This window comes from Poecilia mexicana, unplaced genomic scaffold (genome assembly GCF_051168715.1).
Source record: "Poecilia mexicana isolate PSO_F unplaced genomic scaffold, ASM5116871v1 scaffold_12, whole genome shotgun sequence".
Classification (NCBI taxonomy): Eukaryota; Metazoa; Chordata; class Actinopteri; order Cyprinodontiformes; family Poeciliidae; genus Poecilia; species Poecilia mexicana.
Genome location: NW_028263381.1, coordinates 4642813 through 4669808, shown reverse-complemented (window position 1 = coordinate 4669808; position 26996 = coordinate 4642813). Strand labels below are relative to the sequence as shown.

Below are 26996 nucleotides of genomic sequence, written 5' to 3'. Positions count from 1 at the left end.
AGGTTATCAGCAGTCACGTGACAGCCGGTCGGCCGTTATCCTATCATCCGTTGGCTGACCTCAGGTCAGCTGTGTGGGCTGCCAGATGAGAGGCCCCAAGCTTGTTTTTCTCAGTCTGCATCCGCTCGTCGTTCCGACGTTTCCCCGTCTATTTTAACCTCCCCATCTCCTTCTCCACAGTGTGCGCACACAAACACACAGCCAGACACGCACATAAATTTTCTCCTTTTCATTTTTACAACTTTAGTCGACGATCCGCAGGGAGTAGGAAGCAGCCTGAGTGGCCTGATCACAAATCCTTTAACATAAACAAAGTGAAAAGAGAGAAGGGCCCTTTTGAAACGAGCTCATCTTTCCACAACTCATTAGACCCCCTCTCTCCCCTCCCTTCAAGATCTACACCAGCAGCCTCCCTTCCTCCTCTCTCTGCTCCTCCCGCACACTTTTCCTCAACCTCTGCACGTCTTTCTTTTCCGATCATCAAAGCGGGAAGCCGTATCGAGTCCCGGGCTCCCTCAGTACACGGCGCAAAAACTTGCCGCTCATCTATGAGCTTCTTGCATACGTGCAATTACATTTTATGCATGCAATTAGAGCGCTCACTCATGTTCTTGTGTCCCGGTGTTTTTTTTTTTTTTTTTTATCTCTTAGGTGTGTCTGAAGTGACGCCAGCGGGCTGGCTGAGGCAAAACGACTTCAATACAATGTAGACACCAAACACCAGTCAGCAGAAGAGTCTGAAGACCACGCTGACAGAAGGAGGGTTGGCCCAGAGGAGGACGGAGCGACAGCTGTTCTGAAACCACTCCGGCGGGAGATAAGAAGAGTGAAACAACTCGCGAGGGGACAAGAGGGACGCTGCGGACTGTGAATCATTGATGTGAACCTTGGTGTGTCCTTCCTGCGAAGGGGTTTGCCTTGTTCCCACGTCTCCTCCGGAGGAAGGACCGTAAACCTCAGCTCGGCGGTGTTTACGAGAGAGGTGGCCCGCACGCGTTTCTCGCCTCTCAGCACCCGTCGGTAACCCTGAGCGGCCGTCAGCCATGTGCCATGTCATTGTCACCTGCCGCTCCATGCTGTGGACTCTGCTGAGCATCGTGGCTGCCTTCAGCGAGCTCATCGCCTTCATGAGCACTGACTGGCTGGTGGGGTTCCCCCGCACGCACGACTCCGTCTACCCCCACCTCGCCACGGCGGCCGGCGAGGCCTACAGGCCGACTCTGGGGATCTACGGGCGCTGCATCAAGCTGGCCCACATGCAGCGGGGGATACTGTGCGGCCCGTACGCCGTTCACTTCGGGGAGATTGCCAGCGGGTTCTGGCAGGCCACCTCCATCTTTCTGGCCGCGGGGATCCTGCTGCTGTGTGCCGTGGCGTTCATCTCCATCTTCACCATGTGCTTCCAGAGCATCATGAAGAAGAGCATCTTCAACGTGTGCGGACTGTTGCAAGGGATCGCAGGTGAGAGGATCTTGTTTTGGGGGGGATCTGAACACGTTTCACTGCCTGTTCGGCGGTTTCAGATCTGTTCTTATTTCCATGATGGTGTTGTTCAGGTACAACTTTGGCTATTAATATAACCAAGACACCAAGATTATAGAGTGGACAGATGGCAATACATGGATTTAATGGGGTTTTTTTGTTTGTTTTTTTTATTTTACAAATAATGTGTGCATATTTAGTCAGCCTGCAGTCTCTGGTTTTTCTGGACTAAACTTGGCTCCATCTGTCTTCCCATTAAATTTAAATTTATCATGACTATTTTCTGCTTGTGGGCCAAAAAGTTCACTTTTGATATCATCTGATCAAAACACCTTCTGTCACATGTTTGCTGTGACCCTCAAAGGCAAATTGAATTCTTATATCTTTCCACCATGGCTTTTTTCTTGGAATCATTACAGCTAGACTTTCATGAAGAACAAAAAAGCAGTTTTTAAGGAAGTATTGATATTCTGTCAACAGATGCTCCCACCAGAGCTGTGGATCTCTGCAGCTCCTCCAGGGTCACCGTAGATTCCTTGGCTACTTCTCATATTAATCAGCTTCTCTCATTGAACAAAACTTGGGGGGAAAAAAATGGTTAAATAAGCAATCTCAAGAATGTGGAGAGTTTTGTGGGTTTTTAAGCATCATTAATCGTGACACTGATCAAAAGTCTTATAAGAAATTGATCATGATAACTGAACCAATACGATAAATGACAAAGACAAAATGTGAAAAACTTGACAGGGTGTAAAGTCTGAAGCAGTATGACTGTTTCCAACCACATAATCAGTACACATCCCCCAGCTAGACGCCAGACATTTTCAGCACCAATCTCCATAACGACAAGCTTTTTTTTTGTTTTGTTTTTGTTTGGCACATTTTTCAGCATAAACCTTAGTCAGCATCCAATTGGCCAAGAACCAATTTCAGCCCAGGTACGCATGCTCCAATATGCATCGGTTCTTCTTGACTTTAAGATATAAATAGAGCCGCCTGGCTTCCCCCGAGCCGTATTGTTTCTGTTCATTCCTGTGGCCTCCGGCGTTCATCAAGGTAAATGAGAAGCTCTGCTCGAAGCTAAACGCTTCATTACTGGCTCCACAACTCCCACTGCTGGAATTATGTGTTTTTATTCTACTGGAGCCATTTTGGGGCAGGGAGGTGGGGAGACTTTGTCTCGCGCAGGAAATGAAGAGACGAGTAAGACGTTTTCGTCGTCACCTGGGGCGACCGTCGCCCCAAATGTTTACCCGGTCAGCTGGAGCCCTTTCAGACGAGACGCACGCATGCGTATCTGTTTGTATGCGCGTTCTGCGACTGAGGGAAGAGCTGAGGCCACTTTGACACGACGAGGTGAATTATAGAGGGGAGGAGGCCTTGAGGTCATGCTTAAAGGAGCGGTCTCTCTCTTCACCCCCACCGGTGATTATGGCTGTCCTCCCCCGCTGTTGTTTATCTGGTGCGGGGCCAAAGAGAAAAGCTGGGCGAGTGGTGAAGGACATGCTGAAATGCTGTAAACCGGGCCCTCAGAATCCACCGAAACCCATTGAACTGGCCCAAGACAAACAGCCGGTATAACAGTGAGCTTAAAATAACTCAACATAGGTGGAGGTTTTATTGAGCGCCTTGCTAAAGTTAGTCATACAATTCAATATTTTTTTCACAACTTGTCATATTCCTGATTCTAATTTCAGTGTATTTTGACATCTTGCCTCAAATTCTCAAGTGGACTTTGACTTGGCCACAGTAGCAGAAAAGTATAAGAAAATGTGAGACAGATTACATTTTTCAAAAGAAAAATGTCAAGCATGGCGGCGGTACCGTCATGCTGTGGCGCTACATCCAAATTCTTTATCCGAACCTCAAATTGTCAGCTACACTGGAAAAAACAGAGAATGCAGCTCCAACTTTAAAAAAAAGTAATCGTTAACTTGACAAGTTAATAAATGAACTTCAGTGAACCTAGTTTGATCACTTGTGACACAATATGTTTAAGTTTTATCACCTGTTCTCTTATCAGTGCAGATGACGGGAACTTAGACAGAGCTGGGTTATGTAACAGGAATATTACCCCAAGAATACGGGAAAGCTAGCTTTGGATTGGCTAAATTATGTTAATATTTGGCTTGTTTAATGGTAACATCTCTTAAGCCTATTTAAGATATATGAATCTTTTTTTTTTAATAAAAACTGAATCTGTAATGATCTTCACCAATTCTGACAATAAGAGTAGGCAAATAACCTACCAGAATCATGACGAAGTTACAAAAGTAATGTGTGCTGAGGCGTAGTGTACCTACAGAATATCTAACCAAATAGTCATGCTGGTTTTAGAACCTATTTGGACTACAGAGCGTCCACAGTAACATCAGTTTTCTTGTTTTTAGACCTTTTTTGTTGTATGTCCTCAGAACAATCATTAAAAGCCGAACATTTCTGGCTTTTATGTCCATGATGTCGACTTTTAACCAGGTCCGTCAATTTTCCTGCCTCCAAGTTTTGAACTAAAACTGAAACAATCTGCACTGGTGGATAAGTTCAATGTCTTTACTGGCCGTCGCAATGAATTCGACTAGAAAAGTGTGAAAGGGTGAAAAAATCCACGCCCTCTACTTTGAGAAATCGTTGTTTGTAAGGGACGAGTCGGTAAAGTCAGGCGAAGGCCTTCGTAAAACTCTGCAGGTGCAAAAGTAAAATCATCTCAGACTCATCGCTTGAAGAGCAGTGACAGCAAATCCTCTCTGACTTTCTTTACCAAATCTGTGCAGACAACATGCAGCTCAGTCAGGATGAGGATGTGGAAACGAGGCAAAGGGAGCTTCGAACATCGAAACGAGGCGACCGAGTTTCCCTGCAGCTGAACTCTGATCACTTTTCCCATTCCCTCATTTCACTTGAGTGGGTTGAAACCGGAGCCGGCCCGCCGCCTGTCGTGTCACTATAAATGTTTCTGTTGATTCGCTCGTCCTCCAGCATCAATCATTCATTAGTGCGTTTCACAGTCTTAAACATAGTTCATTTCGTGAAGAGTTCGGCTGGTGATAATCACTCCGGCTGATATCTACCGAAGAGACCATATACCACGTCAACTTTCTTTTGCTAATGATTATTTCCAGAAAGCGTACCGTCGCCGTGGTAATGAGAAAACTAGAACCAGACGGCAGATGTTTGGGAAAGCGATTGACCTCAGATGGGAAGATTGCGACACAGCTGCCAGAGATGGTCGCGTCATTGCGCTGGAGTGACTCCCAGTCCCATTAGCCTCATCTCCACATTACCCCGATGTCACCCGGACCCCTGTGACACGCGTCCCGAACGCTGCCGCGTCTTGCAAACCGTTTAAAGCGATTGTGTAGGCTTGGGCGGTTTTAAGACTAGCAGAAAGACTCGAGCAGACTTCTCCTAGAGGGTCGGTCGGCTGAGCCTTGCATCCTGGCGGCACACGTTTTAAGGGCACCCAAAAGGCTTGTTATGCAGCAGTTAGACTACCTATAAGTGAACCTATTTCCACGTTTACTGAAATCCCTGCCTCACTGGAGCAGGAAAAGGATTAGAGACGAGACGCCAAACAAACTCAGCTGTAAAACTGTCTCTGATTCCTGTGTGTTTGCTGCCGTGTGCCTTTATTAGCCACTATAAAGTTTCCTCTGGCCCTGAGTCACAGGGCCTGTTGCAGGTTTACGTACAGAGCTTGACGAAACTCCAGACTGGAGGTTAGGGCTGTGTGTTTATCACTGACGGAAGAAATCCCACTTCATGTAAAGCAGAGAAGCAGACGCTTCAGCTCTGACTAATAGAAAAACAGCACAGACAGGCCTTTAAGAGCATTTCCTGGATATCTGTGTTTACACCGCAGGTGTGGTACTTGGTGTGGAACAATGAAGATAAAACTGGGCCTGACAGACCCAGATAAGGAAGTTATTATTGCCATGGCGATGACTCATGAGCATTGAGTGGAAATACTCATGAATGTTTTCCTGAGAGGATAAAATTCAAGTTTTATTAGAGAATATTTAATTTGCTTATAGGTGAAGTATGCAACTTTTACAAAAAGATGTTTTAAAAAAAGAAAAAAAGTTAAAATTGTCTCAATATTGTGACAGTTTAGTATGAGAGATAATTTGTGAAAAGATCTCCTCTCAGTTATTATTGAAGAAATGCACAGCTCCCGACCAAAAACAACCAATCAGAGCCAGGAGGCGGGTCTTAACTCTGTCATCCAACCTCATGTACTTTTACCACCTTTCTGCTTCAATTCATTTACAATTTATAGAACAATCAACAATCTATGTTTTTTCTGTTCAGTAGGTTGTTTATTTGAGTGTCGCACACAGTAGATTAGTATGCAGAATGGAGAAAATCATGTTCTGGCTTAAATCTGATCACGAGTTGGTGGGAACACGATCTGCGGTATGTGTTGAATATAACACAACCGGCATTAATGGAATATAAATAAACACCTTTCCCCTATTAAGTACTCTACCAGGGTTTAATGCCCAATAGCATCAATAAAAAACAAATTTCAGTTTGTAATATACAATCTTTTTTTTTCTGTTTTATGTATGGGTGTTATTTTTGAGGTTGAACAATTGGAACTCCAAAAATATTTATGCATCAAGTTTGAAAAACCCAACTTGAGGTGTTTTTTTTTTGTCAAATAAATTTATACCACGGATGCCAGTTCTTCTACACTTTGGTGCAAAATCGTAAAAAGTCATAACATGCCTTTCTAAATATCGACTACCAGCCCCAACCCCATTCCAGACTTCCTATTTATTCCCCGAACGGAAGAAAATTGGCATTGAGGGAAAGGATCGGCCGCTATCAGAGATGGACTGATGGCGGAGAACTGACAGGCTGGAAGCAGCGCAGACAAGAGCCAGTGCAAAGGGTTATTGAGGCTAAATGAGGGCGGAGCTCAGTAGGATATTAGGTTAGAGAGTCCAGTTTGAAGGTGGAGGAGGTGGCGGGGGTTGGGAATGACTGCATGTATCTGTCTGTGTGTGTGTGTGGGGGAGCAGGGGTGTCGGTGGAGGGGTGGGGTGGTGTTGGGAATTAAAACCATGCCTTCAATCCATCACCAGGCCTGGCCTGGACGTCGGGGCAGTGCAGCAACATGTGGAAAGAATTTATGACCTAGTTTTCATTTCCTTGTTTAATGTGATATTGGGTGCTTGAAGAGAGAGGAGAAAGAAAGGAAGCGAGGAGAGAGGAAGAGGGATTAAGAGAGACAGAGTTTTACCTCCTTGTTTTACAGAAGCAAAATAAGACCGGGTACAGAGGGAGGAGGAAGAGCGGGTGAAAATATCACAGCTGAAATCCTCATTTCCTGTACGTCTCACCGGGTCTCTGTAACTGGTTAGTATGAATGTCTTCCCCCTGAGCTTCGATTGGTGGCAGGCTCCTCGTCTGGCCGGCTGACCCATCCAAAGGGAAGCCGGAAACCTCGTGACTTCAAATCGAATTCAAATTCTGTTGGATCTGTAAGGGGTTGGTGTGCTGAAAAAAAAAAAAAAAAGAGAGAAAGAGAATAAAAGCGGTTTGCTGCTTTGACGACTTCCACTGAGACGCAGCACACCGTGCGGTTGGGTCGGCTACCTTTTCCTGTTGTTCTCCGCTTTCCTTTGACAGGATTGTGTGTGAAGATTCAGGGGGTGGGCTGCTCTTTCCTCTCCTACTCGAGGGTCTTGCTGCAATTATGTTCAGTCGCATTTTTTGGCGGGAAATCAGGAAATCGTTCCCTGCCTGGTGCAACCTTTTCTTTTTTAAGTGTCGTAATGGGAGTTTGACGGGAAATGGTTTTGCTGTTCACAAATATTTTTGTCTGCAGTACCTCACAGCAGAGGCAGCTTGGAATCCCCTCAATAGGATTTTATGCGACATTAACACATGGAAATACAGCTAGATGCTAATGTTGAAGCCCAACTAAAAAGCTAAAGCTGAGTAAGCTAACTACTTCGCCAATGGCCAACACAAGACAAACGTAATGAATGTAAAAAAATAAAAAAGTGACCTCTTTTTAACTTCTAAGCAATGACTTATTATGGGTTCAAACTGCTTGTTTCCATATTTCTAGCAACTGCTAAGTACTGCAGTGCTAATACTAGTTAGCTTGGTTGATAACCACAGCAAACCCCAACTGGTTTTCTGCTTCTAGAAGTTGGTGAACTCCAGTTTTGTTTACTGAGCCAAACTGAACATAACATGTCTGATTCTGCAACATGTCCTCTGCTGTCATTTAAGCTGCGTTTAATCACCAAACCCTCCAAGCTAACCCCCCGATCCGCTCGTCTCCCCGCAGGTCTGTTCCTGATTCTGGGTCTGATGTTGTACCCTGCTGGCTGGGGTTCCGACAAAGTTCAGCTGTACTGCGGCCACGACGCCGCCCCATACCGCGCCGGGCTCTGCTCCATGGGCTGGGCCTTCTACACCGCCATGGGGGGCACCGTTCTCACCTTCATCTGCGCCGTCTTCTCGGCTCAGGCCGAGATCGCCACATCCAGCGACAAAGTCCAGGAGGAGATCGAGGAGGGCAAGAGCCTGATCTGCCTCCTGTGAGGGCTGGAGACGCTGCGGCATTGTTTACCACTAAAAACCGACTCTTATTTCGTCTCTGTCTTGTGTCGATGTGGGAGAAATCTGCAAGTGCCAAGTTTTATTTTTGTTTAGTTTTTTTTTTTTGTTTAGTTTTTTTTTTTGTTCTTTGCCGTCTTTGTCCCTGTGACACCAGGAGGTGCTGTGTTTGTTATTGTATTCATGTGGTGGCTCTGCTGTTGCCACAAGTTCTGTAAATAAATGTGATTATATGTATTTTGTACATAGCTATGATTGCAGAATGATGGTCGCCTTGATCTTGGCTGGCCCGATGACATCACTCTTGCCACTCTTAAAAAAAAAAAAAAGAAAGAAATAAAGAAATTGTATCCTGGTGATTTTGTCGCCAGATCGTACGATGGCGTATTAGGGCTGTTGTAGGTAGGAAAAAAGAGCAAATTTCTGCAAAACACCCCAGAAATTTTCTAGAATTTTTTTTTTTACTTTTGGAACTTTTTTTTTTTTTTATTATTAAACTCAAAATTACTGAGTTTTTTCATGTAAATTTTTGACATTTAACTCTCAAATTTCCAAGTTTTCTTTTGGCCCAAAGCTACCTTTCTTTGTTAATCTACAATGGCTCTAATGCACCGTCATAATATCGCGACCAGCAAACCTGGTTCTTTTTGTTTTAACTGTGTGCCACAAGTGAGTATTTACTCATCAAGGGAACCACTACTCAGTCAGAATAAGCAGCCTTTAGCTCAGAGTGGATGTCCTTTTCGAGCTTCCAGAATGTACTATTTGAACGATTCATGTTTTTGTAGACCGCTGAAATGTATTGGTGGGAAGGATTCACTCGGGACTGCGGGAGGACGGTCCAATGGACGCTCTGTGAAGAAGGTTCTGGTCCTCGTTGGTCGGACCGCCTGGAATCCCTGCACAAAAGACTCGGACTGAACGACGAGGATGCGAGGAAATGAAGTATTGCTGTTGTTAGTACTGTCTGGTTTCAGGGAGCGTGTGTGTGTGTGTGTGCGTATGCGTGTGTGTGTGTGTGTGACAAGTCGAAGATGGTGTTGTATCTGTTCTGATTTGTTTCTGCCAAACTAATAAAGAGAAGGGAAAACTGATGATGTCTGTAGTGGGTGTTTATCTGGCGGTGTGAGGGAGGAGACGCGGCGAGCGGAGCAGCCGGCTCAGCGCCGAGACCTCGGTTTGGCCTTGGAGGTGGGAAGGAGGGTGGGGAGCGGGGGGGCTTCTTTTTTTTTTTTCGCTGGTGGGTGATCAGTTTTTCCACTGATGCAGAACTGAACTGTGTGTCTGCGTTTCTGAGGATAACACCACACTCTGTAGTCCGGTGTGTCCAACAGCGTCGTTTGGATCAATACTGAAAATATCAATACTCGATCTTTATGCTCTTGAAATCGATCCTCAAATCAAAATATTGGTATGCGTGGCACAAAATTAACACTACTCTGTCCTTTGACACTCCAACCCCCTGGTGAGACACGGTGGTGGCAGTATAAGGCTGAGAGAGTGCTTTTCTTCAACAGAGACAGAGAGCTAAATATGTCTGCCATAAAGAAGGACTTTGACCTTCAGCATCAAAAATTGTTGGGTTTAACATCTAATTTTCTCATTCGCTTTATAGTAATGACACATCAGCAGCAGATCTGTAATGTATTAAACACTAAATGCAAAATGAGCCCTGTGTGTGTTCATTAGTATGAACACACACAGTATATGCAGTTTTCTTTTTTGGACTGCCCCCCAAAACTTGGAGCCCTGGGTTACTGCCCTTTCTAAAGTCTAGCCCAGGCTACATTGCTGTTTTTGGTTTAAATCTTAAGATGTCTTTCAGATCTGGGCTAAACCCACTTCTTGTCTTTTCTGTGAATGAACACACAAAACACAAGCAGCATCTTCCCCCAGATGTTCCTCCATCCACGCGGCCAGCAGCAAAGCTGTTGGCACGACCCCACAGCCCCCTTTTCCTCACCACAAGCTCAGTTCGAACATGGCGGCGTCTGATGACTTCCAGATTGGACACTTGATGAACCGTGCAATCTGACGAGCGCTGCAGAGAGTCAGGCCCAATTAGCTGCCAGACGCTTTGGGTTGATTTGCAATTTCAGAAAGCGAGGATGAAAGGAGCCAGAGCCTCTGACACTTAGCTTTTTCTCACACCTTGACGGACTCACGGCCACACACTGTAGGAATGAATGACTTAAAAAAAGACTGAACTCAGTTTCTTGGATAATTGTCACAAAGTTGCATTTTAGTTACAAATTTCCCCAACATGTAAATGTTTTTACGTGTGAATACAGTGTCACAACATGATCATGAACTAAGCTGCAGTGTTTTAGAAAATCTATATGAATTCGCTATACAGATAAGTACACACTCCATATTTTTTAAATATTTATTATAAAATATCTTAATCAACTTACATGTAATATTAAAGCAAAAACATATAGTATAAGAACTTATTCCCAGGTATCTACCACGAAGTAAAAGTGTCCACATTTAGCTTTGGGGTATATGATGTCATATGCAAATTATTTCACACCGACACACATTTATAGGGGCAGTATTATGTATTTTCTAGGCACATAGTGCACAATCAAGCAAATATGTTACCTTCAGTTGTTAGAAAAATGCTGTACATATCAAATATGACGTTGACGTTTAACGCCCTGAAATTGGGCCTCTGTCTCTTTAAAATCTCCTCCTCTTCCTGAAACTCCGCCTTCAGGAAGTCATCACAAAATCGCTCCTCTATTAACACTTAAACGTTTTTACCAGCATTGCGCTGAGAAGTAGCTCCTGTAATGAGCTCAGCCAATGAAAACTACTAACCATGTTAGGTTTCCTTTAATATTTTCAAATTTTCTATAAACAAGAACATTTCTAATTTCTAAATTTCTAATTACAATTTTTTTTATTTTGGGTTTTTCTTCTTTGGTTTGAGAAGGTTATAATCTAAAAACCAGATGGTAGCCCAGACAGTGTGAATGTTACCTCTGTGACCTCTGACCTGCAGCTTCAGCAGATGTCTCCATTAGCGGCTTCTTACCAGGAGAAATGAAGTTCCATGAACTGCACATTATTCCATCGCAAAAATAATCGATTTTCACATTTAACTTTTAATTGTTGTTGAACACGCATAAAGTTTGTTATTGATAACTGTAGTAGATGATACTGGTAAGCATAGATTAAGTAGATACAAAAAATAAAGGAAAGTTATTCTGTGATTTAAATACTGAAGTTCCTTATTTTAACCCAACAACATATTTTCACTAACATTTGTCAATATAGCTACAATAATCACTTTAATAATATGTGAGTATGTTATGAAGTTTTATTATAGTGATATGTACTAAGCCCAAGTTGAATCACTTTCTGCAACCGTTCAGCTGTATTCGCCAAAGCTTTGGCAGCCATCTTTCTTTCACATCACAACTCATTTCCAACCATGAACTTCAGATTTCAACATGCTAGTTGCATCAAAACAGCACAAAACAAACAAACAAACAAAAAAACTAAAGACAAAAGAATTTTCAGCAAAGCAGAATCCTTCTCAGCTCATCCTCAGCAGTGAATCAAAACAAACCAGCACAGAAGAAGCCAAAGTGCTTTGGCCGTCAGCAACAACCAGCAACAGTTCTTACTTTGAGATGTCTTCTGGATCTGCCATCTGAGCGGTTGCTTGACCTCTATAAATCATCAAAGTCGGGGTCCGCTGAAAAATAGTTTACCTATCCAGATGTAGTGATTTCAAAACATGGCGCTCCAGTGGCCCACTCTCGGCTTTGATACTCTACAGGTGTGTTAAGATACCAAATTACTAGACCTTGTCAACACAGACAATTTCAGGTTGGACTGCAAAAGTTTTCAGTTATTTAACGCAAGGCATCCGGGCGGATTCAGCATGTCAGGAGACTAGAAATAATTTTAAACCGGGCTCCGGAGTTGATGAATATCAGAACGCCGGTTTCATGTCGCTGTGTGGCCAAGCACGCGGGCCCCATGTTGATATCGCGCATGACACGTGCACCTGTTCGGCAGGGTTGCCAGGTCTGACAGTTTCCAGTAGAAACACAATGTAATTTGCCAGTCCAAACAGTGTGCAAAAACAGTCCAAATCTAAACCTCAACCTCTATTAAACTTCATGTCAATGTATATATGCTGAAGCAAAATATGAGAAATCACAATTAAACTTCTAAACATGGATATAAAAAAAAAAAAAAAAAAAAAAAGCAAACAATATAAAAAGTCACGATTCGTTGTTCCAAAAATAAAATCATAGTTTACGGTTGTTTCAGGCTACACTCCGTGTCCAGTGCAACTTTTCAGCACTTCAAATTACATACAGTAAAACAAGAACAGATGAAGACAGAGATGAGAAAAGGTGTAGATAATGACGCATATGAAAATCTTTCACATACATTATGGTGTTCCGTATGATTACTGTTCTCAATTCATTCATAATAAATCGGGTGTCAAATCCACCAACGCCATATCAGACATTGGTGGAAAACTGGTGACCTCTAGTGGTATTTAGCTGATTTTACAAGTCCACTTTTTAATTGTTTTTGCATTTTAGAGGCAGACTACATTAGGTAGAAATGGCTGCAAAAAGAAACAATGGAACCCATACAGAAGGAGAATTTTATTCATTAGAACAATAAATATACAAAACTCAATCTCAAACTACAACACATGACTGAAGGTAAAACCAGTGTGCATTTTAAAATGACACCAAACCATCTGAGAGCATACAAAATATACATACAGTCCTTCTCCCCCCTCTAGTCATCAGAAATGGCTTAGAGTTAAATTAAGTTCCAGTGTATATATCAAACCATGCTGACTGTAAGGAATAACCTGAAGCCACTGTGCATCTACATTATCACACTGCATAAAAGTTAAGCACTTCTTTCAGTTTTACCACATTATTGAAAAAAAAAAAATCAGCAGGTAAGGGGAAATACCCTTCTTTCATGAATGACCTCTCGTTGCTTAGTAACATCATTGATGCGAGACGGACAGTAAATAAAGACTTTTTTTATATATACATCTTCCTTCAAAGGCTTATGCGGCTGTGATACTTCATAACACAAACTGTGATGGAGGAGACATTCAAGCAATGGAAAGCACCTTGGGGCTCGTAATATCTCTAGAAAAATAGATATTCAAATGTTTTTTCTTTTAGAAGATAAAATGCACCGTCAATGCTTGATAACTGATGACTTCATCGGAGTCTGAACTGTACTTCCAAATTTAAAGTGCCATGTTCTTTGGATTGCACAAAGGAAAGAACATGCCAAATGATACAAGCAAAAAACATGTCAGGAAAAAATAAAGATAGTTAATTTTTTTAAGGTCTGTTTCTGTTACAAAATAGGAGAAAAGTTTCAAAGCAAATGACATCAAATATTTCAAACACATTTTTTTAACATACAAAAAAAAAGATGACAGTAAGGGGAAATGATAGGTTGGACAGGTGATAGGCTCCACCCCCTGGATAAACAGAGGAAGTCATGATTGAATGGATACTTGTGGTTTGCTAAATAATCAACACTGCCATCTAGAGGACAATGTTTCTACTACACCTGCTGATACAAGTTTGTTCAATTTAATGTTTTTATTCTACCTTAATCTGCTAAACTACTGTGCATAAAAATGCAACACAGACTTGATTGGAGAGTTTAAGATTTTGGGCGAATGATGTTAAGACTTCCAGAATTTGCATTAAAGCTTGGAGGGGAAAAAAGCAAGGATGGAAAAATACAAGGTTATGACCTAGAATGCACAGCATCCATCTTTTAGAAATACACAGTCCCTCCACTAGGGGTCCCTGGTCTTAAATTATGCACCTTTTGATTTTAGCATAGATTAAAAGTACCAGAAGACATTTTTGCATTTTCTTTTCACCCAGTAATAAACTCATTAATATCAAGTGATTTGAACGAGAGGTCAAAGTATTCCAAAGTGGTTAATGGAGGGAAAAAAACGCCCCAAAGATCTCAAAGACAGAGAGAGTCGGAAAAATCTGTCCCTGATCCTACAGGCAACAGCAAACATCCAAAAAGGCACACAAGCATTTATTAACTTGGCCACACACACAAACACACACACACACACACACACACACACACACACACACACACACACACACACACACACACACACACACACACACACACACACACACACAGAGGAAGTCGAGCACACCGGATAAGTGGTTAAGAGGAGGCTCCAGACACGGCCGGGTCCCAGGAACGTTCCAGGTGATTGTTTCTCACCGAGGCTGAGATCGTAGTTGAATGTTAGATCAAAGGCCGCTTGTTAACCTCCTCGGTTCCCGTCTGACAGCTGGAGGAAGGCTCAATACGAGAGGGAGGTGGGAGGGGACTGAGCTCTTCACGTTGATTAGACTTGTTCTTTGAACGCTCCTTGTGCAGCCGTGGAGGCGGCGTTGGCAGCCGCTGTCCGAACCGTCTTGTTGGACATGACGCCCGTGGCAAACTCCTGCTGGGCCTTCTCGAAGCTGGCGCCAGTGGTACGGTAGAGCGCATGGATCTGGAAAACAACCAGAGGATTAAGTTGACCGCTACGTTCACTAAGGTTTGACTTAATCGGTTAGAGGCTTACCTTCTTGAACATAATAAGGGACAGGACAGCGAGGGAGGTGAAGAGAGCTGCAATGAGGATCATTAGGATGCCCACTGGGATGCTTTTGTTCAGGCCAGTCAAAGCCGAGATCCAGCCGCTAAGATGGAGGAAAAGCACGACAGAATATTAATAACTCTACAGATGCACGGTGACATTTCTTTCACTACTTATTCTAGCTCTGAAACCAAGGAAACATGCCATTTCCTGCACTAAATATTCATGTTTATCTTTACACTTTACCACAAAGAACCACTGAAAGAAATGACACAAAAAAGCACAAATTCCTTCTTCATGAAATGTAAAAAACTAACTTTTAGTCATAATCCTGCTATATAAGTGAAATATATTCTGTTGAAAACACAAAATGTTGACCTTATCGTCTCACCTCGCACCCCAGCCAGTAATCCCAATACTCTGGAGGACATAGACACCGAACTGACAGATGTACACAAAGAAGAAGACAAAAAATCTGAAAGAGCTGTCACTCCTGCAGGAAGAACAAAGAGAAAAACATGAGTGAGACACAGGAAACATTGCCTGAACTGTTCGTCTTCCAGATCTGTTCACCTGAACGCTCCGTAAAGTGGTCTGTACCAACAGACGAAAGAACAAGGCGTGAAGAGCAGCACCCAGAGGATGGACAAGCCAAAGTCCACTCCGCGTGTTGCGTCCACGCAGAACCAGGCCAGGCAGCCCACCAGGTTGGCCAGCAGCGTCCCGGCATGAACTGAAAGCAGGAGAGGAGGATGAAGGAGCGTTTACTGAAACTGGGACTGTAAGACTTTAGGGATGCAAACAATTAATCGACTTCCAATTAACTATCAATTAATGGCTTGTTAGGTCAGAATGAATTCTAGTCGATTAACTAGCAATGTCCGCTCAGGCCTTCTTTTAGTGTTGTAGTTTGGCCTCCATCCAGCAGAGGGCACTGCTGGTCATTCTAAAGTGGAGCCAGTAGATACAGGAATAAAGATGGTGGAGTCGTAGCGTAATGGGTAAGAGAAACAGTCTGAACAGAGTCCGGTGTGGGATGCAAAAAACACTTTATACTGTTATATTTAAAATATGAACATTCGCCAAGTTTTTAAAGTTAAGACTTTTAAGAGCACTCATTCACCTGACCTACATGATGGTGCAGCGTCAACTTCTCATTCAGAAATTACTGCTGGGCTACGAAAACATGGTGCCAATAAGCAAGGTCGATTCTGAGGCCTGTCATGAAGAAGAAATCATAAACATTGTGAATAACTGTAAAAATAAGACTTCCACTGACTGTGATGATCTGGACATGAAAACTATTAAAATAGTAATTAAAGGAATCTCTAAACCACTAACTTATATTTGCAATTTATCATTTCAAACAGGATCATTTCCCAACAAAATGAAAATAGCTAAGGTCAAACCAATGTATAAAACTGGCAACAAACACCTCTTCACTAACTACAGGCCTGTCTCTCTTCTCCCACAATTTTCTAAAATCCTGGAAAAACTCTTTAAGAAAAGACTGGAACAATTCATAGAAAAACATTCGCTACTTATTAGCAGTCAATATGGATTCAGAGCAAACCGGTCAACATCGCTGGCCGTAACTGACTTAATAGAAGAAATAACCAACGCAACAGATAGTAAGAAACTGGCAGTAGGGATATTTATAGATCTAAAGAAAGCTTTTGATACAATAAATCATGAAATCTTACTTAAAAAATTAGAACGCTATGGAATTAGGGGAGTAGTTTCTGACTGGATGAGGAGTTATTTAAAGAGCCGGAAACAATTTGTGAAATTGGGAGATGTGGAATCTGATTGGCAGGAGACTGTCTGTGGAGTACCACAAGGATCAGTATTGGGACCAATTTTATTTAATCTTTATATAAATGATATCAGTAAAGTGTCCAATGTATTAAAATTTATCTTATTCGCTGATGACACAAATATTCTAGCCTCTGGCGACAATTTAGAGCATCTTCTCTCAACAGTCACTTCAGAGATTAGTAAGTTAAAGATATGGTTTGACCATAACAAATTATCCCTAAATTTGGACAAGACGAAAATCATGGTCTTTGGGAACTGTTATAAAAATACTGAAATCCAAGTTCAAATAGAGGACGTAACTCTACAAAGGGTTTTTGCTAATAAGTTCCTCGGTCTAATAATAGATGACAAAATCAGTTGGAAACCTCATATTAAACATTTACAGAGTAAACTCAGTAGAAGTATATCCATATTGGCTAGAGCTAGACATGTATTGAATGCTAAATCACTTCATATTCTATATAACTCTCTGATTTTACCATATCTATCATATTGCTGTGAAGTGTGGGGAGTTAATTACAAGAGCTCTTTACATCCGGTAACCGTCCTACAGAAACGAGCCATTAGAATCATCCATAATGTCGGTTATTATGAGCATACAAACCCACTCTTCATAAAATCCAGAATTCTCAAATTTGACGAGCTTGTAGAATTTAAAATGGCTCAGTTTATGTTCAAAGTATCTAAAAAGTTGTTACCTGAGCACATACAGAGCACGTTTTCTGAAAGAGAAGGGGGGTATAACTTAAGGGGTCACTCAAACTTCAAGATCCGCAATTTTAGAACAACAAGAAAAAGCTTCTGTATTTCAATTAAAGGTGTAAAGTTATGGAACAAGTTACATGAAGATTTAAAACAAAGCAATAGTTTAACACAATTCAAAAGAAAGTACAAAGAGGTAATTTTCAATAGATACACATATGGGTGACAGAAAGCAATAAGGTGTGTATTGCAGATAACTTGGTGTAAGGGTTTAGAAAGACAAACCAGCATAAAATGGGAAAATGTATAGGTAAATATTAGTAACTGTTACTTCTGACTGCCACTTTGATTTTGATTTTTTTAATGACAGTAGGACTCTAAAGTTTCAAGTGTTTAGGGGGTAGGAGTTTATAAGTTCTCACTTCTTCCTACCCCATTTTGAGCATGATATGTTAACTGAAACAAAAAAATCTGTATTTTCTCTTCTTTCTTATGCACTTCTTGTTACTGTGCACTATTTTATTTTTATATTTGTATCATGTTCGAATAAAATTTCATTTCATTTCATTTCATTTCATGAGTTAATGCACTTCAAGTTTTAGCTTTTCTTCCAGAGCAACCATAGACTGTTTCTGTATGAACAGCTCTCTGTTCATGGGGAATTAAGAGCTTCGTAGATTTGATTCTTTTCATCTTTTATTTCTCTACAGCAGGAGAAAACAATAAGATACTGTATTGTTAATCAAGTGAGAAAACCACAATTTCTGTCAGTATTTCAAACAGCTCACAAAATAATGTTAAAATTTGATAACTTACAAAAAACAAAACAAAACAAAAAAATGCTTATTATGAAAAATTAAGGCCTTTATGATGTAAAAATACTGTCGGCCCTCTTTATCCAAGAGAAAACAAGAGTTTCAAGAAAATGGCTGTTTATTAAATAATTGTTAGTTGAACAATACGATCAATCAACTTTAGAATACTTCATTGATCGATAATCCCTAGTGGGCAGAAGAAAATGGATGGTTAATATTTCAACATGTCAGTTTGGGAAACAAAACAGGCGGACTTAATTTTTCATTAGCATTTGCTCTATGAGTCCTAATGGGTGTCTCTACTAAAAGCAAACTAAAAAGTCTGTCTGCCTCTGGGATTTCATACCACGGTGTGGAAAATAACACGAGAATGCTGGTGAACAGACTCAAGAGAGATTCCTGTTTAAAGCTCCTCAATTTTTGTTTTGTTTAAAAACCTCCAGGTTGTTGGTTTAACCAAGTATTTTACTGAATACTAATCTGACTTGTTCTCTTTTAGGTCTGGATGTAGACTAGAACAACCTTTAAGGAATCATCTGACCCACGCCTTTCATCAGACCACATGACCACACAACACGTGTTTGTCATGTGGCGACTGAATTCCACACCCAGTCCTTCATCTTCCAGTTTACACTCACACACCAGCTGCAAGGTTCAGGGGTGAGGAGAGTCGCTTGGACTAAACAACTGAGACTCTGTTTAACTTAAATAACCCTCCAGTGAAGGCAATAACAACAATACAGTGCCTTGCAAAAAGTATTCATACGCCTGGACTTCCTTTGTTCTCGTTTCTTTCATCTTACAAGCACGGTCGTACATGTATTTTATTGGAGGAGTTTACATGGGAGACTATTAGTGACAGGCTTAGAAGAAAAAACTTTTAAATCTCATCACCAATTAGACTTAGGTCTATTTCAGTTATCGATTAATCTATCGATTATTCAGACGATTAATTAAATCATTTTAAAATTGGCACATTTTGCATATACTCGAAGTTTTTTAAATACAATATTATTAATACACGTGAATCTGAACAGGATGAAGCTAAAACTACGTCACTGGAGAAGTTCTGGGTAGCATATATTTACAGGCAAAGGTTTTTTCATTGTCATAAATATTTTTGTACAGTTTATGCTTAAACTGCTCTGAGTGTTTTGTCCTTCCAGCAATTTGCCCTTTTTTAAGAGTCTCTAATACTCCAGTTAACAATTAATCGATTACTAAATAATCTGATAATTATTTCAATAATTGATTCATCACTACTAATCCGATTAATTATTTCAGCCCTAAATGTGTAAAAGGAGTTGTTAAAGGTTTGTGAATCCTAAAAGGTGAGAAGCTACTCACACATCCAGAGGTAGTACATGATTTTGACCGTCTTCTGGAAGTCGACAGGAATATCCACGGTGATGTCATGGTAGAAACACGGCCCCACCGGGAACTTCTCCGGGAGAGGAGGCCAGTTGTTTTTCCTGCCTGAATCAATCAAACATACGGTTCATTAAAAGCTCAAAATGTAACAAAAACAGTTAAAAGGTAAAGAAGGATCTGAGAATCGTTTGATTCTCAATGTGATCATGCAAGTCAGGAGGTTTCCAAACTTTTTTGTGGCTCCCCAAACAACCAAAGCCACAAAAAATTCTTCAATATATGTGAACATCAACCTTAAGAATGTTTTTTTTTTCTCACTTTTATTCACTATTTAATAATTAATACTTTCATTTAGCATAAAAGCTGCCTCATACCTTCCGATTTTACTTGGCCAAGGGTTTTGTGGTGGAACATTTTAATGTAATATTATGACTTTAATGATCTGTTGCTCACGTCAGAGTATATTATCTAATAATAAAGATTTTCACCACAATCCCCTTTTTTATTATTCAAATTAAATTTTACTGTAACTCATATTAATTCAAAATACTTCAAAGTGTTGTTGTAGACAGTGATGGCTGTGGGCAGGAAAGATCTCCTGTAGCAGTCTGTATTACAGCAAATTTGAAGAAGCTTCTGACTGTAGACATTCTGTTTTTATAAGATCATGTTTTATATTAATCACTTCAAATTTTATTTCATTCCCACAGTTCTTGCTGGATAGTCCCTTCTGTTTCCTTGTCAGAAACTTTTCCATTTCCTATTTTGAAAAACACTGATCTAAGTTATACCAAGTTGTCAAAAAAAACAAAAACAACAAAAACGTATTGTTGCTAAAGAGACGACATCTGTGTATAAAATAAATGTTTGACAAAGATATTTTTGTACAATTACAAAACATCACACTCTTCTCCTCTGTCTCTCTGACCTCCTGACGCGCTGAGGGACTGCATCTCCCTCTCCCGTCGGTCCAGCTCTGCCGCTTTCCGCTCCAGCTCCTCCTGCCGCCGCAGAAGCTCAGAAGCTGCTCCTGACGACTCCTGCAAGCACAATCCAGAAGGAATCCGTCAACACGCCGGAAAACATCTTGGGTTCTTCTGCTTTTGCTTGTGTTTTTCTGTTGTTGCTCCTGCAGATTAGAACTAAATTCTCTCTTCACAAATGTTGCCTCCTGAAGCACTGAGATGCCTCTGGCCGAATTTCAGCCAAAAGAGGTTTGGGAATTTTGTTCTATGAAGTTCATAGAAGTGGCTCAGTGATGCTGGGGGCTGTTTGGCTTTCTCACACTGGAAACCTGCAGCAAAACTACAAAAAAGTAAAAATAAATAAAACACAAAACATGCAGGTGTTTTTATTGTTGTACCTGCGCCTGAGGTTGTGCGTAGGCTGGAGGCTCCTCTGAGGCCCTCATGATGGCAGGCTGTGTGGAGGCCCCGGGGCCTGCACTCCTGGGAGCCACACCTGCAGGGCTCTACGCAGGAAGCAAAAGAGGAAAGAGCCATTTAAGTTTCTCTTTTTAGTGAGATCGCCACTATCTCACACTGCCGGACAGTGAGGTGACATGGCAAAAGTTTATAGTTAAAAAAAACAAAAAAAAACTGCTGCAAATAAATGAGGAAGTTATTGTTTCTTCAAATGGCGAACATGCCGATCTGTTAATTAGTAATGAGAAAAATAACACCTCAAAAGTACAGCACATTACTGTATAAATAAAATGAGAACATTTTAAAAAAGATTAAATAAAAAGTAATGCTGTGTGGGGTGGAGGATAGCCGTCGTAGCAGCAAAACAATACAAAGATAATGGAGGAGAAATCTGAAACCGTTTGTGTCCCTGTTTTAAAATGTAAAGTCAGTCTCTGATTTATGACATCTCAACTATGGCTCAGTGTCTTTTCTTGAATTTGTCTTTAGATAAAGTATTCCAATAGGACAGTACAAATCTGATAACACTGCAGTGAAACACTTGGTGAACCATTTCCCTCCAGGAAACCACTGAAATGACTGAGTCTGTGAATATTTCACAGAAAATATCAACACAAAACATTTTTAAAAATCCATTTTATAAGAATACATTCAGTTTTGTTTTTGCTTGTTTTCTGTATTTTTCAGCTATAGTGGCATATGTGCATGATTGTAGCCAAAATCATAAATCTCCAAATGAAGAGAGTAGCCATTTGTTCTTTCAGGAAATGCTCTTTTTTTTAGAGACTGTTTGCTCTAGTTAACGATTAATCAGTTACTAAATTAGTTGACAAGTATTTCAATTATAGATTAATCACAATTAATCATTTCAGCCCTAACAGAGTCAACATTTCTGCAGAAATAATCTAAATTTTAAACCTTTTTGTGCTGTGCCTTCATAAGAGAAGATGACAAGTGAGGTTTTAACTTGGAACAAGTAAGCATCAAGGATCAATTCAGAGAAAAAAAAACATATTTATCAGTATATCCAAATCTATGAGTGTTCAAAGACTCACTGGTTTGGCATCTGTGAAGGGGTTGTACTCCTCTAGCCCTGAAGTGGCCGTCTGCCTTGCTTGTGTCACCGATGGATCCTGAAACAAAAACAATTGGCTTCATGTGGCAGTGCTTTCAAATATATCACAAGATTTTGATTTTGAAAAGTAACATGAGAGAGGGTATGAGAGCTCTCTTTGTTCTAACAAAGCTAGTCTATAATTTAATATTTAGGTCAAAGAAAAGATAATCTCAATTTTCACAAGACAGCAGGGCAAATCCTTTTGATTGCTTCCGACTAATAAACAGACGAGCATCGTCTAGCACATTTCTCGCAAGAATTCAACAAATTATTGTATTGCAAAACTATCTTAACTCTCAATTGCTAAGAAATGACAGCAGAGTTAAAAAAAGAAAAAAAAGAAACATAATTTAGGGCAGGGCGAAAAACTGATTTTATCAATTAATCGAAATTTTGCTTTTTGAAGATTTAATTTTTGGAAAATCGCAATTTGGCCGAACATGTTCTTTGGCAAGCGTCTTTTACAGCTTCTATTTGGACTTTCAAATCATGTAAACTATATGATGGTATATAAGATTTCTTGTTTTTTATAACATGAATAAATTCGTATTACACAAATACCTTTGTAAAATTAGAAGAATAATGTAATTATAGGAGACCAACACACACACACACACACACACACACACACACACACACACACACACACACACACAAAATAAATGAAGAATGTTGAGGTTCTTGTCAAGTTATACTTATGTATAGGTTTTACAGTTAATACTAAATAAAAATATTGCATCTTTAAACACATTAGCATTGAATTATTATCAGTAGCAGAACTTCGAAACGATCCTGCAAACGACTGAATCTATTTCGAAGAACAAACAACACGAACTGAGGAGCTCCTGGTAACGGAGGGGGTGTTCCCCCTCAAAATATTTTTTTTTCTCATAAACTTAAGACTTTATCATTTGGTAAAATTGCGTCGTTTGGGCGCAGCGGAGGTGCAGGAGTAAAGCGCGCGACCCACAGACGAGTGCGTCACAGATATCGGGTCCCCAAAACAGAAACTAAAAAAAATCAATTAAAACCGGAAATGATTTGACAAAATAAAATACTTTATTTTTAAATCACATCGCACAGCCCTAGTATCCATGTAATTGCATTAAAATCTTGGTCCCCGCACGTAACAGTTGAATATATATCGTCACCGTCCTGTTTCATAATTAGCTTACCATGAGCTGCCGGTTAGCCTCGCGCTAGTGTCACTCAAATGGCTGCTGGAGACAAACATCCAATCTGGGTTATTCCTGAAGTGCCAGCCTTACCCAGTCCCGTCTCTCCCTGACTCTTGAATGTCTGACAGCAGCTCTTCCGCTGCCGCATGCATGTAAACGAGGCGTCACCGGAGCGCTGTCGTTAATTTTTCAGTGTACACTGCGTTTAAAATTTAATGCTGTCCTACTGCCTGGCTCCGCACACCCAAAGCAAATTAACTGTGTTTTTTTTTTCTTTTGGAACATCAAAAGATCAGCTGGCACGCTCTGCCTGCTGCATGAAACAATGGAGACTGATTTTAATGTTTCTACATTAATTTCTACCATATCCTGGATCCGAGCAAGCCGCAAAGAGTTGTGATGTGATATCTCCACCATAAAAAAAACCCTGACAGAGTCTAATTAGCCTACTTTCTGAAAAATGGGACAAAACAGTCAAAGACCAGAGGGTCAATTCGTCCCATATGTCGCCAATAACGCCACCATATGAATCCATAAAGTATTGATGATTGCTTCGAGCGTAATGGCGTTAGCCAGCAGATGACCGACATGAGGCAGCAGAGCGCAGGATCGGGAAATGAAGGAAATTAGTGACTTATCATTAATTTACCCAGTAAAATCTACCCATCATTCGATGATGACGAATGATGTCATCATCGGGTGATGATGATAACATTTCGATAAATTTTCAAAGCTGAAAATCGTGTCATGGTTACAAAAGTCTTCAAATATTTTCCGTTCATTGGTGTGTTGCAGTAAGCAATATATCAATAAATGGCAAATTGAGCTCAATAATTTCCATTTACATGACTTATCTTTTTTTTTTTTTTTTTTTTTACCTCTTTTCTCTCTTTATATCAAAAACTGGATGGCAAAAAGTCTTCAGTCTGGTGCTTTGGTCTCAAATAGCTCTTTTTGTTGAAGGACAATTTTATTTACAGAATCTTCATCATTCTATTTGCTGTTTCTGTTGCTTTGCTTATTTATTTTGGATATTTAAAATGTCTTCCAGTTCCAGTGTTTAAATATCCATTACAATTTAAAATTTACTGATATTTGAGAATGTGTTCTTGCATTACATTACTTGAAAATGGTCTGAAAAGAACAATATTATCATTTATCCCAATAACTCCTGGGACAATTTATCGTCCAGCAAAATTTGTTATCATGACAGGCCTATTCTTCCACTCTTCTGGTTTTAAGTTAATTTAATGAGACAGGATGGAGATGCGCACTGCTGGTCAGCTGGCTGAAGTATGGATGCTACACTTTTCCTTTGCCTATACAAGAAACACAACTCAGGATATTTTTTAAAATATTTCTGATAGTGAAAAATCCAGAGACCTATGCAGGGAAAACGAAGGGAGAGCCACCCATCTCATGGCAAGGTAACACCGTTATAAGCAACAAGCCAAAAGCTAAACCTCAGAGTTACTCTATAAAAAGCAAAACAGTAAAATGAAACAATATTCTGCACAGTAAACTGCTAAATTTAGTATTGTTTATCTCTTACTTCTACATTACAACAAGTGCTTTAATTTAAATTCTTACAGTTATAATTATCCATAACATCATGTTCATAATATTTATGAGGCAGTAGGAATAAATGCTGATTTTGTTTATAATGAAAGCAATCTGATGATGTTTCAGGTTTTTAATTTATTTTTTCTGTGATTACACTGATACTTTAGATTGTCATACGATGACTATCTAAAACCAGACAAAACTTAAAAGCAACTTCTTTTAAAAAGGAATTAGGTTAGACGATTATGTGAACTAATTTGATCATTATAATTACTACCATAACTATCTAGTAAATGCTTGGTAGAAAGGCAGCCAAACACTGTGTGTTTCCTAAAAACAACAGATGTGGGAAAAGTGTCAGAAGAATCCAAAGTTTTTCCACGTTGTTGGCTGTGACTTCTGTTGTAGAAATGCACCAGGATCCAAAATGCAACAGCAATAATATGGGCTAATAATGTTATGATATTTATTTAAATTAAACACCATTTCCTTCTTTTCTTTTTTTTATTTAGCATTGTTGGAATTCATAATTTGCATACAATATAAAGTATAAGATTCTACAAAACAAGCAAGCAGTCCTTGTTGCTCATTCAGCCATCAAGACAGAACGACACCCAAAGGAAGGCTGGATGGATTACAGCATAGCTGATCTGTTAATACTTTTGATACAACATGGGTGGTAGCCCAGGACCCAAAGTTTGGGGTGTCTCGAAGTTTCAGACTTTGATTTTTATATAAACATTGTTCTTTATATGAAACTGGTAGACTCATGTGAAATGTGTTGTTTGAATTTTGTTAAAAATTTTTTTTATCAATGTATATAATACATGTATATTTGAAAATTCAGAAGCTATAGTTTTCTTTTTGGGACCAACCATCTTTACATGGGACGTTTCAAACATGCTAATGTAGAAGTCTATCTATTGGTGCACAGTACTTTGCATAAGTAAAATGCTTTATTTATTTATTTATTTATTTGTGGACAGGATACCAAAACTAACTCTAGCCCAGGGGCCCTTATCCTTCTAAATCTGGCCCTGGGTGGGAGCCCTTTTAGGAATTTGCCCTCTAATTAAATCAGTCACAAATTTCTTTTTAATAACTTTGAGTTTCAGGTTCACCAAAAACATCCCCAACCAACAACTGATGCCCGTTTGTGCATGTTTGCACCATCAGATATGACTTATAGGGACGGTCGGAGGTTAGAAGAGACATTTTGATACAAAGACGATATGCTCTTATAGCTCTGCTTTGTTTTGAGTTCCTGCTTATCACTCAACTATTTAATATCTTGTTAAGCTTCTATATAAACATATAATTCAGAGTATAAATTAACTAAATGAATCAAGTCAAACGTGAAAACCTAAGTGCGTATATACCTGTTGATGTTTCGGTCTGAGTTAGCGCTAACACCTGCTTTATATTTCTATATTTCCTATAAAGCTTCAAATTCAAGTAGTTTTATTCCAGTGCCTTCACAGAACCCAGTCGGTACCAAACTTTCCTCCCGTCTTACGTGTCGCCATGTAGTTGGTATAAATAGTGTATGAATACAGCGGCTAAAGCTACAGCAGCTAACTTAGCCAGCCAGCGTTACCTGAAACGGGTTGCTAAAGTCCTGGTCCGCGAATGGGTTGCTGTCGAAGTCGGACATTCTTCCGCTGAATGGACAGCTTCACGTCGGTTCCGTCCACGTCCGTCTAATGTGTTAGTGGTTCTGGTAATATTTAAACCTGAAAGCCGGGTGAAGAGGCTCTGAGTCAGCCAGCTGACAGGTGGAGGTGAGGGAAAATGTTGACCGGTTCCAGAAACAGTATCCTGGAGGAGAACACCGGATCAAGCGTGACACGAGGACACGTCAGGCGGAAGTGCAAAAACGTCACAGAGGAGAAACGCAAACGAAAAAAGTATTCACTAAGAGCGTTCTCATAATAGGATGCGATTCTTGCGCATTACGTAATTTCCTAGTAGCATGAAAAAATGCAGTGAAGTCTGCTTCTTAATTTGGAAATGTTTCAGGAAATTGTATTATTCAAAACCTCTTGAATCTGGAACGTTTATTAACTTACTGCTGATGGTAAATATAAAAAAGAGATAAATCTGTTAATGTTTACTCAAATGCGTCAGTAATTAATTTATTAAGAATGTATTTTTGATCAATGAGCTTTGACCAAGCAGAGTCAGTGGGCGGGGCTAAGAAATTATAGGAACAGTAACATATTTATAACAAATGTTGGAAATCAAATGATACATTGTTATTTAACCAGTTACTTTCGAAATTATTTCAGCAAAGATGGCATGAAAGGCACTTGG

The 26996-nt window shown here is 40.2% G+C and overlaps 2 protein-coding genes across 4 annotated transcripts in view; one reads left to right on the top strand and one right to left on the bottom strand.

Annotated features, from left to right (window-relative positions):
• Positions 1–9152, top strand: part of lhfpl2a (LHFPL tetraspan subfamily member 2a) — a 48606-nt gene extending 39454 nt beyond the window's left edge. For all 3 annotated transcript variants that reach the window (XM_014984353.2, XM_088010790.1, XM_014984354.2), the window contains 2 exons: positions 652–1461; positions 7787–9152. In XM_014984353.2, the coding sequence (XP_014839839.1) occupies positions 1044–1461; positions 7787–8043 (675 nt within the window). In that variant the 5' untranslated portion in view covers positions 652–1043 and the 3' untranslated portion in view covers positions 8044–9152. The remainder of the gene's footprint in view (positions 1–651; positions 1462–7786) is intronic.
• Positions 9153–12680: 3528 nt separating this feature from the next.
• LOC106916218 (secretory carrier-associated membrane protein 1) lies at positions 12681–26577 on the bottom strand. The gene is made up of 9 exons (XM_014984356.2): positions 26281–26577; positions 21881–21958; positions 20765–20872; positions 20330–20441; positions 19378–19506; positions 15269–15428; positions 15087–15188; positions 14681–14798; positions 12681–14608 (listed from the first exon to the last, which is right to left on the bottom strand). The coding sequence occupies exons 1-9, from the start codon at positions 26335–26337 to the stop codon at positions 14459–14461; spliced, it is 1014 nt and encodes a 337-aa protein (XP_014839842.1). The 5' UTR covers positions 26338–26577; the 3' UTR covers positions 12681–14458.
• Positions 26578–26996: the final 419 nt, after the last annotated feature.